This window comes from Callorhinus ursinus, unplaced genomic scaffold (genome assembly GCF_003265705.2).
Source record: "Callorhinus ursinus isolate GAN/ISIS: 27379988/994484 unplaced genomic scaffold, GSC_fseal_2.0 scaffold71, whole genome shotgun sequence".
In the NCBI taxonomy this organism is placed as follows: Eukaryota; Metazoa; Chordata; class Mammalia; order Carnivora; family Otariidae; genus Callorhinus; species Callorhinus ursinus.
In genome coordinates this window covers 1,348,851-1,365,153 of record NW_027397133.1, presented here as the reverse complement: position 1 = coordinate 1,365,153, position 16,303 = coordinate 1,348,851, and the positions used below count along the sequence as shown (strand labels likewise).

The window sequence follows — 16,303 nt, the reverse complement described above, 5'->3', positions numbered from 1 at the left end:
CACGGGCAAGACCAAGGGTTCCTGATTGTGAGGGGATCAGCCTGGCTCAAAGGTGGGGAGAAGGAAGCCACGGACTGGCTCCAGCGTCCCCGGAACATGACACAGAGAGAAAAAACGGGACCAGCGACATGGCTGGCAAGCAAAGCGACTCACCTGTACTTGTCCTGGTGAATGCCAAAACCGACACAGGTGGGGATGGCCAGTAGGGGGACTGCGTTCAGCTTCTTCCACTTGTTCACTGCGGGAGGCAGGGGAGCGAGAGTTCAGAGCCCCCCGGTCCCGGGGCCCAGGGCCCGTTCTCAGGGCAGAATCAGAGAGTGCCTGAGCCCAGGCCAGACTGTCAGGTTCCTGGTTAGAGATGCCACCTCTGTGGGTGGGTGACAGCAGGGTGGTGACAGGGTGCGCATCACTGACCTCTGACTGTAACCTACATCTGCAAGGGACAGGGGGTGAGCCCGGCCGAAAGCATATACAAAGCTGGCATGCAAGGGACAAGGACAACAGAGTGACCTCTGAATTCACGTGTATCATTAGTAAGGTCAGGAAATGTCTCGCTGGTCATGGCATCGATCAGAGGCCTGCCTGTCTCCCAGGATCTCAGGTGGATGGTACAGAGCCAGTGGTGTGCTGATAAAAGTTTAATGACTGGCTGTCCAGGGAAAAATACTCCCTGACTGCTCGTGTTTGCCAATTTTTGTGGTCTGAACACTTCCCACCATGGCCCATTTCAGGCCACGGATCTGAGATCACAGAATGTGGAGCTGGGAGAGACACCAGCACACCACCATATGGTATTTTCACCAAGCAGATACAATGGATGTGAGCAATGGATGAGGTCTGTGTTTCAAATGGCCTGCTGGCTGCTAGGTACCTAGACAAACAATTAGGAAGTGAAGAGTGTTGAGGATCTGAATATTTACTATTGATCTTGACATAATGTATTTGATTGTAAGTTGATGTAGTTAATTTTAAATAATGACTCTGTTTAGCAACTGCCTTGTGGTCCTGAAAATTGAACGCTTGGCTCTCCAGAGCTGGTATAGCCGGCCTCAGCCCGTGCTGTCTGTCTTTTGAGGCCTAAGGCCTGACGGGTGACAGGGCACAACTGGGTCTGTACTGTCATCCCCACCTTTCCCACCCCTTCAGGGGGAAGTTAGCTGTTTTGACCAAGCTAGTAGCCCCAACTCTCTCCCCCTTTGCCCACTGCCCTGCAGAATACCTTGAAAAGGCTTGGCAGCCCGCTGGAAGAAGTTCTGCTCGTTGAACAAGCGCCCATCCTTGGCATCCTAGTTGGGAATGGCAGGGGGAGAAGGCTGTCACAGCGGAAGTTCTTAGACAAGGTCATCACTGGCCATGCATCACCCCAGGTTAATGCCAGCAACTGCCACCATGACCCCCATATCAGAACCAAATTCCCTAGGGTGCTGCATGTGAACACATGATCTCCCACTGCCCAGATTCCTCTTCTTTTATGCTAGGATCCACAAGTTTTCCTAGGCCTGTGGCCTTCAGCTAGAAACTACATTTCCCAGCCTCCCTTGCAGTGAAGAATGACCCTATGACCAACTCCTGGTCTATAGAGATGTAAGCAGATGAAATGTGGGCAGCTTTCGGATTATGCCCTCAAAGGGCTGGGCACGCTCTCCCTTTCCTCTTCTGTTCCAGTTGGCTAGAATGCAGAGGAGATGGCAGGAGCTGGGGCAGCCACCTCAGCCCATGAAATGGAGGTTATACACGAGTGGTACAGCTGGCTTCTTAAGAGGACAGGGTTAAAGAGAGCTAGGTTCAAATCTCAGCTCTGCCATTCATTCCTTCTTTGTACAAAGCACCTATTATGTGCTGAGTAGTCTACTGGCATTGGAGATACAGGAACTTGCATGCTGCGTGCCCCTGGGCAAGTGATCAAATTCCCATTTCCTCATCTGTTAAATGGGGGGAACTAAAAGTAACTACCTCCCCCAGGCTTGCTTGTGAGACTCTTAGCCCAGGGCTGGGCACAGAACAGGCTCTCTCTTTTTTTTTAATTTTTTAAAATTTTACTATTATGATGATTATTTTTTCAGAACATGCTCTCAACAAGCAGGTGCCATTACTCATCTGTGAGCCTGGCTCCAGAGCCCACTCACACAGCCTCCGTCTAGGGCCATGGCGGTGGGGCACCAGGACTGGCTGCCCCAGTGTTTTTGGGGGTGAGAAAATCCGAATAAATGAAGGGAAGAAAATAAAAGTCACCCATAAGTCCAGCTCTCAGGGATAATGAGGCTACTAGCTAGGATGATACGCTCTTATCAGACTCTTCTTCTATGATGAGGGATGTGACTCGCCTGCCTGGCTGCTCTCTTTCTTGGTTGGTTGGTTTTCCCTTGGGGCCCCCTCGAGTGCATATTTCCTGTGTGCTAAGATTGTGCGTGATTTCACAGACTCCTCAGTGCAGGCACCCCATCTGATTGCTTGTCTGATGGGCCCCATCACCCGGCACAGCGATATATAGTAGATGATCAAGAAATACACACTATGAGACAGATAGGCAAGTGGGGCACACAATGTGGATATTAGGGGCTCCCTCACCCAGATGAGGAAACTCGGCCCCAGGACGGGAGAAGACACCTGCCTAGACCGCACAGCCAGACAGCACCAGAACCAGGGTGTGGGGCAGACCTCACGGCAGCTTCCGAGGCCCCCCACCGTGATAAAGAACCTGAGGCTGGAGGGAGATGTGCCCAGCCCGAGGTCCCACTGACCCCCACAGGCCAAGGCAGGGCTCTGCAGCCTGTGCCAGCCCTCGGAGGGGCCCTGAGGTTGACGGTGCCCAAGCCGCAGGTCCTCTCCTCTTGGCACCGCCCCTGGGGATACTCACGAGTTTAAGCGAGAATGTCTGTTTCTGACTTGACTTGCAGGCGAAGGTGGAGATAGCCTCAGCTGCGGGTGGACAAAACGAGCCAAGTTATTATCTACCGGGAAGATGAGAGTCATGGGCCTCAAACTTCCTGGTAACGAGTGGCACTTCTGCTTCTCTGGTTCACTCGGGGTCAAGTGTATTCTTGGCTTTCAAGACCCCTTCCTTCCTATTTTCAAACAGGTTCTTGTTTTTTTTCTTTGTTAATATTCAGCTACATAAAAAAGGTTATTGACGAGAAGGCCTGACTGCTCTCCTTGGAAAGACTTGCTTACAAGGGTGGCCCTTGGCTGGTGTCTGGGACCCTGGGTTTGAAGAGGGATCCAGCATTCTCTAACAATAACAGGGGCCCCCTGTGCCCAAACTATCAGGCGGAACAGCTGCTTTCCTTCTGGGAGTCTAGAATTTTGGTATGTTCCAGGCAGAGTGCGCCTATGTGACCAGCTCTCAGTAAAAACCCTGGGTGCTGAGCCTCTCAGGAGTGTCTCTGTTAGACACATTACACGTGCTGTCACACCTCCTTGAGCATCCTGTGTGACTCCACGAGGAGAGGACTCCTGGAAGCTGGTGCTGGTCTCCCCCAGACTTCATGTGTCTTTCCCCCTGTTGCCTGTGCTCTGTGTCCTTTTGCTGTAATGAATCGTGGCATGAGAACAGCTATGTGCTGAGGCTTGTGGATGGGTCCTCTCTGTGAATAATTGAGCCTGGGGGGTGGTCCTGGGGACCCCCAACACACCAGCTTTTTGCATTTGTCTACACATATGGGGAAGTACAGATGTAGACCCCCTGCGAGGAAGGGCTTGTTGCCCCAGCGCCGCCCACCCGGGAGTGCTGTCACAAGTAGCCTTCAGCCGCTCAGGAGTCCCCTCAGCTGCAATCCCGGGGTGGCCCATATCCAGCAGGTTTTCAAGGGGGATATAAAAGCCCAGCTGTGTTGGCCAGACACAGAACCATGCTGAAAGACCACTCCCGCTCCAGAGTCCCCATGGGGCCAGCTGAGGCTATAGGGCTGGGCTGCACCCACCATCCACCTCCTTCTTCCCCTCTGCCTCATAAACACTGTGCGTGTTTGTCCCATTCTGTTCAGTTACCAACCCCATGCTAAGTGTGGGCTTTACACAGATGGTTTCCCTTTAGGGTCTACTACGATGTTATTATTACTGCTGTCGCTGTCGTCGCTCACGCCACCTGCTGGAGTAGATGAGAGAGGCGGGTCAGAGAAGCCGAGGGACACACTGGGCCACCAACTCTCTGTGTGCCTTCGCACGAGGTGCTAGACCTCTCTGGGCCTCCACTGCCACGTCTGTGCAATAGGAGTGATGAAGCCCGCCCCCGGGGTTGGACGCAAGGGTTCAGACGGGCCCGCAGGCACGATCACGGTAGTGGCTGAGCGCGCATCATAGGTAGCTTCCTCCTTCAAATGCACCACCCGATGAACCCACCAGTCCCAGAGCCGAGCACTAAGCCTGGCTCACAGGGAGTGCTAATGTGTGGCAGCTCTCAAGATATCGTAAGTAGCACAAGGGCCCACCGCCGGTGAGTGGCAGAGCTGGCTCCGCCTCGCTCACCCAGAGCCCACGAACTGAAACACTAGAGTCCATCCCCGCGGCTCTCTGAGACCTCCCTCCCTTTCTCTCGTCTTTCCTACTCCTTAATCATCCAGGTTGGTGCTGTCTAGGATGCCGAGCTGACGGACAGGAAGGTGACAGTTACCCATCCTTGCTCTCAAGAAGCACCGGTTGGAGCAGGGTGGGAGCCCAGGGTTTACAAATTCAGGGCCAAGGGCGACCTGAGCCCAGTCTATAAGAGGGAAATGTGTGAAGGGCTCAGATCTCAGGGTACAGAGGGGTCCTTTCCAGCTACGAGAAGGGGGCTTGGGGAGACTGTCAGCAGGTGTCTGGAGCTCACTGTGGCACCTCTCACGAATACTAACCCTGCTCAGAGTTCCCTCATGGGCAGGTGACAGGTACACGCCTGACGCTCAGAAGCAAGTGGGAAGAGCTGGTAATTTAAATACGATCTCCTGCACTACTCTGTGGATTATGAAGGGCTTTTCTCTTCCACTCCTCTAACCGGCCCCCCTGCCAATAGCCTGGGGTGCTAGCTGGGCCATTCCCATTATAGAGGGGAGCCAACAGAGGCCCAGGAGGGGCAGTGCGCTTGGCCAATGGCTCCTGCAGAGCCTGGCTATCGACCCAGGGCTCCAGACTCTGGGACCCAGGGAGACCCCTGTCTGATGCACACCTGATACATGGAAAGTCCCTACGTGCTCCCAACGCCGACAAGGGCATAGCAGGCGAGCAGGTGGAAGCCCCCGACTGCCAGAAGATGAGCGATGTTGAACCTGGAGCAAGAAAGCTGCTCTGGGATCCATCATGACCAGAACGGCAACAGGAAGCACTTGTACTGTGCTTGCTGCTTTCCTGTGCATTGGTCCACCCATGTAACTTTCCCAACAATGACCCTGCGAGGTCAGTACTATTATCATCCCATTCTGCAGGTGAGGAAACCGAGGCATAAGGTCATGACATCACTCGAACCTGAACGAGGTCAGACAACTAGCTGCCAGCAGAGGCAGGAGGACAGCTCACAAGGTCGGGCTACACTCTCCCACCTCCCTGTGAGGGGAGGGCTTGCTGGAGACTCTGGGCACCCCACACCCCTCTCACTGCCAGCAATGCTAGGGTCCTGACGCTTCCTGCTCCTGCTCCTGGGTTTCTAGCCTCTGAGTCTTTGCCTATGCCCTGCCTTCGTCTGGCATGCCCATCTCTTTCCTAACTTATTTGTCATGGGCCCAGTTTGGAAGGTGCTTAATAAAATTGTAGCGCCGGGGCGCCTGGGTGGCTCAGTTGGTGGAGTGTCTGACTCTTGGTCTCGGCTCAGGTCGTGATCTCACGGTCATGGAGTCGAGCCCTGCTTTGGGCTCCACGCTCAACGGGGATGTGCTTGACGTTCCCTCTCTCCCTCTCCCGCTGCTCCTCCCCTACTCATGTGCACTCTCTCTCAAATAAATAAATCTTTAAAAAAATAAACTAAAATCACAGTGCTTCCACCTGACAGTTAGCAACTGATGGAGTCTCCCCACAGCTGGAGGCACGTTTGGGATGGCCTGACTCAGTGGGTCTCTGTCACTCCCAGTGGGCATCCAACAGTGTCTGGAGACAGTTTCGGTTGTCACGATAAGGGGAGGGGAGGGGTGTTACTGGCGTCCATGGTCTTTCTAGTGGTGTCTAGTGGTTCTCCCAAACTGTTCTGGGGAGACAGGGAGGATGACATCATAACTCAGGAGCTGACAAGGAAAAGAGTGCCCACTCACAGGGCTGCACGAGTAAGGGGGAGTAAGATGAGCTGATTGGTGGGATGAACTGAGGATGGGGCACAGAGTGGCCAACAGTGTCAGTGGCTGTAAAAAAAAAAAAAAAAAAAAATCCCAATTCTGGCTGCTGTTGTTGTTTAACTGTTATGGTTTTAACCACAGGACATAAAACTGCACCACTTCTTGACTGGTGCAAGCTGGCAGAGGAGAAAGGCGATGTGCCTAGGGGTGACGTGGCCCCAGGAGACATGCAAACGCGCTTCGCAGCCCTTACGAGCCCTGCTCCCCGCCCCGACAGTGGCCTGTGCCCATCTGGCACTTCCAAATCAAAGATTTCTGGGCAAAATCCAGATTTCTGGCCTTTCCTGCAAACTTGGAAGATCTCGGAGCCAGATCTCCGGCTGGTTATTGACATCTCCGGGACTCATGTCCCTCTTCTAGGCCATGGGGACAGTGACAGTGCTGGTGCCCACCGTGAGTTAGGAAGTACAAAGCAAACACTCACGGCAGCACTAGTCTTCACAGCCCAAAGCGGAAACAATCCACACGTCTGCCAACCAACCGGTAAATGGGGAAACTGAACACGATATACATACACCGAGGAGTACTGTTTAGCCACAAGGCGGAATGAAGTTCCGACAGATGCTACGATGTGGATGGGCCTTGAAAACATCATGCTGGGGGAAAGAGTACAGATGCAAAATCTGAAACATCCACAACAGAGAAACCCAGAGATAGAGGACAGATTAGCGGATGCCCGAGGCTGGGAAGAGGGGGATGGGAAGCGAGTGCTTTGGTACGGGGCTTCCTTTAGGGGTGATGGGAATGTTCTGGAACGAGATACAGGTGATGGCTGCACAGCACCATGAATGGACTATAACCCACTGAACTGCAGACTTTAAAATTGTCAATTTCATGTTATGTGGCTTTTATCTCAATTAAAAAAATAACAAAACCTCCCACAAAGCACTTACAACACAGTGTGGCCTTGAATAAGCACTTGATAAACATTAGGTTGGTTAATACTAATGCTTCCAGCATAGATCTTTTTTGCTTCATTGTAACAAGGTGTCTGACTCCATTTTTTAATGTTTGATGACACCAGCCTCTAAGCCAGGTCCTGTCTCTTCCTCTCTGGCCCCACACCTGGGCAGGCTGATAAGCAAGCCTGGGGGGTGGGGGGTGGGGCTCCCTCCTTTGCTGCTCGTGGGAGATGCAAATCATGGGAGGCCCTGGCCCCAGAGTGGGAAGCCTCACTCCAGCCCCACCCCTCACACAAATAAAAACCCAAACCAGGCGCCTGTCCTTCCTCTCCTCAGGGGGGTGAAGAACTGCTTTCCCCCAGAAACCTCAATTATGCAAGCAATTGGTCATGCATATCCTCCATCACCACTCTCAACATTCAAACCAAATTTCAGGGGGAGGGGGTCCCACGCCACCTCTGCAGGACACATAGAACACTCAACATCATCCTTTTCATTCACCCACCCTGGGCCTGCACTCCCCAACGACGAAGGTGGAGGTGGGGAGTGCCTCTTTACACAGGGCACATGCTTTCCAGTTGGCCACAGTCCCCACCATTCCCAATTGCTCATTCTCAGACCCCTGCACACATTTACCCTACCAGACCAGCCTCCGTGGGGCTGGGTGGGTAGCTTTGCAGTCCCAAGTCTATAAGAAAGTTGTCCAGAGGCAGGTCTGCAGCTGGGAGATGGCTTCCATTTCCATTCTCAAAAAGGGGTTCCCCTCCCCTTGCCCTGGCTCGAAGACACCCCGGCCCATCCCAGTGCCTGCCAGCCTGCGGACAGTGTACCTTTATAGAGAATGCCCTGGTCGTCCCTGGTCTGGAGGGGTCCCAGCTTCCAGTGGCGCCCATTCTTGTCTGTCACCACTGTCCCTGTGGGCAGAGCCTCAAGTGAGGAAGTCACCCGGCTCCGCTTCAGTGTCTGTGGGCTTCGCTTGGTCACCTGTGGGCTTCGCTTGGTCGCTTGTGGGCTTCGCTTGGTCGCCTGTGGGCTTCGCTTGGTCGCCTGCGGGCTTCGCTTGGTCGCCTGTGGGCTTCGCTTGGTTGCCTGTGGGCTTCGCTTGGTCGCCTGTGGGCTGCTTTTGGGGGTTGGGGGTCTGCTCCAGGACCCTGCAGGAGGATGGTCAGAATAAAGAAAAAACAGCATCCAGGAGAGAAAAGTTGGACGGGTAATAGGACAACGCTTGTCATACAGTTCATTTATTCATTTGCTCATTCAACACATGCTTCCTGGGACCTTTCATGAGTCCGGTCCTTGTGTGATAAAGCTGGAGATCCAGACATGACTCAGACCTGGACCCTTCCCTTGGGAGCCCCTAATTTGGTGGGGGAGTCTGACCTGGACACAGCTGGTCAGAACTGAGTCTGAAACACGGCAGTAAAGAGGAATATGAGAGACTGATAATGCCTTGAGAAGTCAAGAGAGGCTTCCGGGAGGAGGGGACATTTGAGTTGGGTCTTGTTGGATGAGCAGAGGTTTACCAAGGGGAAAAAAGACACTCCAGACATTCAACCAAAGACATCCTGAAACAGGACCTGGCCTTGTGCTGAGTATAAAGAAGGTTCAGAAATTTGTTAGACAGAGACCCTGCCCTTGAGGGGCTCCCAGGCTGGCAAGAGAATGGGATGGCATGGTGAGAAGAGAGGTGTGAACACAAGAAAGGATATTATCTACTCCATTCCTCCCCCACCCCCAACATCCACCCAAGGCACAGAACAGGAAGAGGCAGAGGGCTCTGGAGCATAACAAGGGATGGAGGGGAGGCACCGAGGGCTGTGACTTTAAATCCAAGGGCCCCCTAGGAAGGAGATGGGCACATGGTCCTCAAAACTCCCATGCTCGCTGGCTGGCACCAGGCCTATGCAGATGAGTCTACCTGGTCTCTGCCCACGCAGGACTCTCAGTCCATCAAGTGAGGCAGAAAGGATGAGGGTCCAGGCGGGGTAGGGGATCCCTGAGCAGGGTAACAAAGCCCCAAACTGTCCAACAACCCACCTTTTCCCCATCGAGTCAGGCCAGATTGACCCCAACTCTCACCTTTGGATCTCACAGTACCTTCAGACCCAGAACTGTCACCATCCAAGCTGCGCGATGATGAGGGGGAGGTGACAGAGCTAGACCATTTCACTTTCTTGGAAGGGATTTCAGGACTGGCACTGCTCTGTCTCCTTGAGCCTAGAGGAAGGGAGATCGGATGCAGACTGGGATTACAAAGGCCTTTTCCAGAAACCTCTAAACCAAGAACCCTGAGGGCACATTTGACCACTCTCTTCCCTCTGATCCCTAGAGCCAAGCCAACCCTCCCCTCCATCCCTTGCTTCTCCTGTCACCTAAATATCTAAGCAAACTGTCCCTTCATTTTAGTTATTTTTTTTTTCCTCCTTGGGTCTTGGTGTCTCTTGTGTGTCTTTTATCGCTTTGTCATCCTGCTCTCCACTAGGTAATTTCTTCGAACCTATCTTCCGGTTCACTAATTCTCCCTTCAGCTGTGTCTGGTCGGCAGTTAAACCATCCAGCGAGTTTCTGGTTGCCACATGTTTGTTTTTATCATTGTAGGTTTGATTTTGTTCTTTTTCAATTCTAACTTCTGCTTCTTCACTGTATTTTGAATTTCTTCTTTTATTTCTTTAAACATGTTAAATGTGTTTTGGACATATTCTCATCTGTTAATTCTGAGGTATCTGGTCATTGTGGGTGTGATTCTGTAGTTTGCTGTTTGTCCTGACACTGGCCTTTTCCTGGTGTCTTTTTTTTTTTTTTTAAGATTTTATTTATTCGAGAGAGTGAGCAAGCAAGAGAGCACAAGTGGCAGAGGGAGAGGGAGGAGCAGACACCCTGCTGAGCAGAGAGCCTGGTGTGGGGCTCAATCCCAGGACCCTGGGATCATGACCTGAACTGAAGGCAGACGCCCAACTGACTGAGTCACCCAGGTGTCCTTCCTGGTGCCTTCTGATTGACTGGGAGCTCCTGGTTCTAAGAGAATTCTCTAAGGCAGAGGCAGAGGGAGAGAATGTCAAGCAGACTCTTTGCTGAGCATGGAGCCTGACTCGGGATTCCAACTCATGATCCTGAGATCATGACCTGAACTGAAATCAAGAGTTGGATGCTTAACTGACTGAGCCACCCAGGTGCCCCCAAGGCCTGTCTTTAAAGGGTATTCCCCAAGAGAAGGTTTGCCTCTGTCGGAGAGGGGCACCCATACCTCATGGCTTTTACACTAACTTTCCTGCTTGGGTTTTTCTAGGGGCTACATGTATCAGTACAAATTCTGGCCCCAAACTGGTGAGGATGTGAGTTCTTGGTTAGGAATTCTCAGAGAGGACATTCTTCCATCTTTCACTCACAACCAAGGCTGAGACAGACAAATGTCTTCACCAACTTTCTCCATGGAAATTTTTTGTTGTTTTTGTTCCAGTTTACCCACTGAGGAGTCCCGGATTTTAAGTTTTCCAATCTCACCTCTTGCACTGTTCAGGCCATAAGTTTTGTCTCTTATACTCCATTAAAACCCAGGCTCGAAACCACCAGTGCCTGGCAAACAGTCCAGGACCACCACCATCCGTGGCACACACTCAGCCCCGTGGGTCTGTGCTTTCTTACTGTTTATCATTTCCACGGAATTCACTCACTGAGTGATAGGACCCACTCAGTTCTGCTTTTCAAAGCAGATACTTTATGTTTTATCCAGCATTTTGTGGTGTGCTGAACCTTAAGGGGCTTTTGCCGATCATTTAGTCTGCCATATTACTAAAAACAGAAGTCTTCTTTCAATTGCTGCTAACTTAACTAGCGTGGCTGGTTCCTGGACTGCTGGAATGAATGGCCTCCTAACTGGTTTCTCTTCTTTCTTTTTTTTTTGAGAGAGAGAGCATGCGAGTGCAAGTGGGGGGAGGGGCAGAGGGCGAGAGAGAATCTTAAGCAGGCTCCGCACTGAGTATGGAGTCCGACATGGGGCTCCATCTCACAACCCTGCGACCATGACCTGAGCCAAAATCAAGAGCGAGACACTTAACTGACTGAGCCACCCAGGCGCCCCCACTTCCCGCTTTCCAGAGAGATCTTTTCAAAATGCAAATCATATTCTATCTCTCACTTGGTAGAAACCCTCCACAGCTCCCGATTACGTCAGTGATTACTAAGCTTACCTATGGTCTACATAGCCCTGCCCATCTACCCCCAGTCAAGATGTCTGTCTTTATTTTTCCAACATGCATGGCTCCTCCCACCACACGGCCTTTCCCTTTACCACGCCCCAAGGCCTGGAACTCTTGTGACTCCCTCACCTCGACCCCACTCTTCACTTACCTAGCTTTTATCATCCCTTGGTCTTGGCTTAAATGTTACCCACTGAGGGAGGCCTTCCTCAATCCCCCCCCCCAGAAAAAAAGCTCCCTTATGTGGGTTCCACGGTCCATCCATTTCCCTTCTGTTATCATATGCTCTCCCGGTAGTTGCTTATTCAATGTCTGTTTGCCCTACTGGCTTCCAAAAGCTCTGAGAAACCAGACACCAGGTACCTGTCATGTGTGTTACTACCTCCCTGGAACAGACAGCACCTAAGTACACAGTAGGCAGTCCATGTATATTTGTTGCCTGATGACTGGGTGAATGAATAATGAACTGAGTCCTAGGTTGGCATTAGAGAAGGCTGTGGTTAAAACTCAGGCTCTGGGGGCGCCACTGGTTAAGTGTCTGACTCTTGGCTTCGGCTCAGGTCATGATCTCAGGGTGGTGAGATCGAGCCCTGAGTCAGGCTCTGTGCTCACCAAAGAGTCTGCTTGAGATTCTCTCCTCCTGCTCATGCTTGTGTGAGCTCTCTCTCTCTGAAATAAACAAACAAATCTTAAAAAAAAAAAACAAAAAACTCAGGCTCTGAACTCAGTGAAGGTAAATACTGTTGGCATCTCTCTGGAATGCAGAAAAAATATTGGGGATGAAGAGCCATCTTGAAAACTCAAGGCAATAAGCATGGTGGGGGGAACCCATCTCCTCAGGATGGCTGAGCAGAAAGACAGGAGGAGGGGCGCCTGGGTGGCTCAGTTGGTTAAGCGACTGCCTTCAGCTTGGGTCATGATCCTGGAGTCCCGGGATCGAGTCCCACATCGGGCTCCCTGCTCAGCAGGGAGTCTGCTTCTCCCTCTGACCCTCTTCCCTCTCGTGCTCTCTATCTCTCGTTCTCTCTCTCTCAAATAAATAAATAAAATCTTTAAAAAAAAAAAAAAAAGACAGGAGGAGCCTGGGTCCCTTGTGGCATCACAGGGATACCATTCCTCCACTGCACTGGCCCCTGAAGACTTTTTTAGTATGAAAAAAATAAAGCCTTTTTTTTTTTAAACTCTTGAGGAAGCATTTTCCTGTTACTTGCAGCCAAATGCAATCTCAAATGATAAAATGTCATGTATGCCGAATTCCTTCTGTGGCCTTCAGACAAGTAAACTCACTTTGATTTTTCAATGCAGGACCTGTGGTTGGGCTTCCCATTGGCCAGGACCCACAGCTGATATTTCATTCATTGAGTGTGTCAAGCAGTGAGATTTCTCAGCACCCAACTCTGCCAGGTCCTGGGTGCCAAGCAAGAGAGCAGTGAGAGGTGAAGGAGGGACGGACCAGGAGGTGGCAGAAGTGGGCTGACCGGGCATCGATTTTGAAGGGAGAGCGGACAAGATTTGCCAGAGGGCTGAAGTTGTGGGGTGCAAGAGAAAGAGGCCTAAAGGATAATGACTGCAGGGTCTGGTCTAAGATTACCATTCCACGACTCAAAGTCTACGGAAGGGACAGATAGGCAGGTGGCAGTCACATCAGGAGCTCAGCTCTGGGCATGGGTAGAGATGCGTATGGGACACACAACAGGTGTTGCAGGCAATCTGATATGCACATATGAATTTGGATTTCAGGGGAGGAGTCCAGGCTGGAGACAGAAATGTGTGAGTTGTCAACTTTAAAGCCACGAGGCCGATCAGATGCCAAGAAACTGAGTGTAGACAGAGCCTGAGTCCTGGGCAGCTCTGGGATCAATGCAGGGTCAGACAGCCTGCAAAGGCGACTGTCCTCCCTCTCCAAATGCACGCATGCACACATGCACTCATCATCCCTCGGAGGCCTGGTTCTTACCTCTGAAGGATGATGTAAGCGGTCTGACAAGGGTCTGGGGACTTTCATGCTCAAAACATGGCTCAGACAAAGATTTTCCGCAGTAGGGGCAGAATCTGAATGCTGCTTCCATACTTTTGCCACAGTCTGGACAGAAGGTGATCATGCTAGGAAACAATCGGTGGAGGGAGGGAAAAGGAAGCTGAAAGCAAAACTGAATGCACCACCAGTGAGTTGTCATCTGAGCTCCCCGTAGTGACGGAACTGCAAAAAGGAGGGAAGTTATCCCGTTGGAACAGACTCTCTTAGGAAGTGGCCACTTCAGAAATGAGTTCCTGCCCACTGCATCCAGCCTCTAGCCATGCATCTCTCCCTTGTGGCCCAGGGTGGGTAAAAAGCAGAAAAATGCAATGTGAAACTGCAGGTTTCACAGGAGACACGGGAATGCCTCGGAGTCCAGGGAAGTCATGCAGGAGATTTGCTCCAGTCATGGGAGCACGGAGGGTCTCCCGCCATTATCCGTGATGTTCATTTTTTGAAACACACGATAGGAATCGGAGAGACAGTGAATGTTCACCAATCAGCTACATGCTCCCCTACACTTCCCAGGTTCCCCCGCCCCCACCCTGCAGTTAGACTGGGGCCATGTGACTAGTTCTGGCCAATGGCATGTGAGTGGAAGTCACTTCCCAGCTGAGGCGGTTAAGAGCTGGATGGCGCGCGTCCACGCATGGAGGCCTCTGGGAGCCACATGCTCCAGGTGGCATAGCTGCAAGATGGAAGAGGGTGGCCTGGTCCACACTGGAATCTCATGATCAGCAAATGAACTTATGTTGCGTGAAGCCACCAGGACTTTACAGACTGTTAAAGCTACACAGCCCGTCTTATCCTGACGTACTTAGACACATTATCCTCTAGACCTTGTGTGTCTCTGGAATATTTCCTAATACTTGTAAAAATCAAAACCAAAGCCACACACAGAGCCCATTACAAATGAGGACAGGGCAGGAGTATTCATTTACTTAGATTGCCATCCCTAAACACCACCCACTGGGTGGTTTCAATGACAGGAATTTATTTTCTCAGAGTTTTGTTTTTTTTTTTTAAGATTTTATTTATTTGAGAGAGAGAGACACAGCGAGAGAGGGAACACAAGCAGGGGTAGTGGGAGAGGGAGAAGCAGGCTTCCCACCAAGCAGGAAGCCCAATGTGGGGCTCGACCCTGGGATCATGACCTGAGCTGAAGGCAGATGCTTAACCGACTGAGCCACCCAGGCGCCCCTATTTTCTCAGAGTTTTGGAGGCTAGAAGTGCGAGATCAAGGTGTGAGAATGGGATACCTGGGGGGCTCGGTTGGCTAAGCGTCTGCCTTCAGCTCAGTCATGATCCTGGGGTGCTGGGATTGAGCCCCACATCGGGCTCCCTGTTCACGGGGAGTCTGCTTCGCCCTCTCCCTCTGCCCCTCACCTCTGCTCATGCTCTCTCTCTCTAATAAATAAATAAATAAGTAAATAAGTAAGTAAGTAAATAAATAAATAAATAAAAGAAAATCCATGACAGTTTTAAGTGCTTTGCTTTGTCTGGAATTTTCCCCAGTGCCAAGTGCCTTGGCTAAAGACAGCCTCTAGGATGGGGCAAGAGCCTAACTCAGTGACCCTGCCATGCCCATGGTAACCTTCCTCCTGGGAGTGAAGTCTGAGAGCAGGAACATAGAGGAGATGGAACAGGAGCAAGCTGTGGGTGGTGAAAAGGCCTTAAGGGGCATGTCCCTGAGGGGATGGTACCTTTTATGGGGTCACGGTCTGGCCCTCAGATTCACTGGGCTGGCGAGTCCATCTTAACGGTATCCTGTAAGTGAATAAAAGTGGAGAGGTTGACTCAGGCCCACTTCACATATGAGTGGAAGATAATGGTTAGTGTTTATTGATCATTGGCAACATAGCCAGCATGTGCTAAGTTCATTCATTCATTCATTCATTCAGTAATCACTCACTGACTCCTGATATGTGCTAACCACTGAGGATACAGTAGCGAAGGCAACAAACAGGCTCTTGACCCGGGGAAAGTTCACATTCTAGTGGCAGAAAAGGAAACTAATAAACAAATGAGCAACTGTTTAATAGGTCAGATGAAGGTAGTGCTATAGTCAACGCTCAAGAAATATGGATGCAAGAAGGGAGTCTCAAAGTGAAGTCACCTGTCCAAGGTCACATGGCTAGGACTTAAACCCAAGGCTCCAACACTCAGGGGTCTTTATCATCCACCCACTGATTTATTTTATTTATTCAACAAACATTTACTGAACATCTGTTATGTGTTAAGAATTGCGTCCCTCCTAGAATATTCTCAGCCACAGCACAGCAAAAGAGCTAAGGGCTGGACTCCACCTTCCCGCAGGAGGGACAAGTGTCCAGATGCCCAGGATTCGCCTAGGCCCCGCCCTCCAGAGAAACCAGGGATGACGTAGTGCCAAGGAGGGGCATCTGTCAAGCTCTCCACTAGCTCCGCCCACCTCCGTCGTAGTCACGACTACCAAGAGCCCACAGTGGCTTGCAGGGGTCGCAAGGGTAGGTCGCTTATCCCGGCGACCAGAAGTTTCTTTCATCGAGACCCCAGCCCCCGGGGACTCTGTCTCCCAGAAAGGATCGTGCTGACGTCACAGGCACCGCAACTGGACTGTGGTTAGTGGATCGGGAGACCTCCTCCTGTTCCGCCTCACTTTCCCCTCACCTCTGGACTCTGCGCGGGATGGGGAGCCAGACGTCTGCGGCCAAATTCTCCGACCCTTCCCGGAGAGTAGGACTCACCTTCTTTGTTGTCGCGCGCAAGCTTCCGGGTGGCGGAAAGCGCTGCGCGCGCATCCTCCACCCGAAGGGAGGACAGCGCCAGCGCAGGCGCTGATGACCGCCAGACCGCCCCCGGGTCGTGCCGGGGAGGGATTATTTCTTCATGGTCCACCCCAATTCCACCCTCTTT

At 51.7% G+C, this 16,303-nt stretch overlaps 1 protein-coding gene across 5 annotated transcripts in view; it reads right to left on the bottom strand.

Annotated features, from left to right (window-relative positions):
- VRK3 (VRK serine/threonine kinase 3) overlaps positions 1–16,300 on the bottom strand; it is a 33,121-nt gene extending 16,821 nt beyond the window's left edge. Inside the window, exons 1-8 of one of the 5 annotated variants that reach the window (XM_025850013.2) lie at positions 16,135–16,300; positions 15,112–15,175; positions 13,349–13,494; positions 9,275–9,412; positions 8,026–8,346; positions 2,858–2,919; positions 1,220–1,286; positions 154–238 (exon numbers count right to left, since the gene is read on the bottom strand). In XM_025850013.2, the coding sequence (XP_025705798.1) occupies positions 154–238; positions 1,220–1,286; positions 2,858–2,919; positions 8,026–8,346; positions 9,275–9,412; positions 13,349–13,493 (818 nt within the window). In that variant the 5' untranslated portion in view covers position 13,494; positions 15,112–15,175; positions 16,135–16,300. Of the gene's footprint in view, positions 1–153; positions 239–1,219; positions 1,287–2,857; positions 2,920–8,025; positions 8,347–9,274; positions 9,413–13,348; positions 13,519–15,111; positions 15,176–16,134 lie in introns of those variants that run through there. The other 4 variants (XM_025850015.2, XM_025850014.2, XM_025850012.2 and 1 more) reach the window with 4 other exon arrangements.
- Between the last annotated feature and the right edge of the window lie 3 nt (positions 16,301–16,303).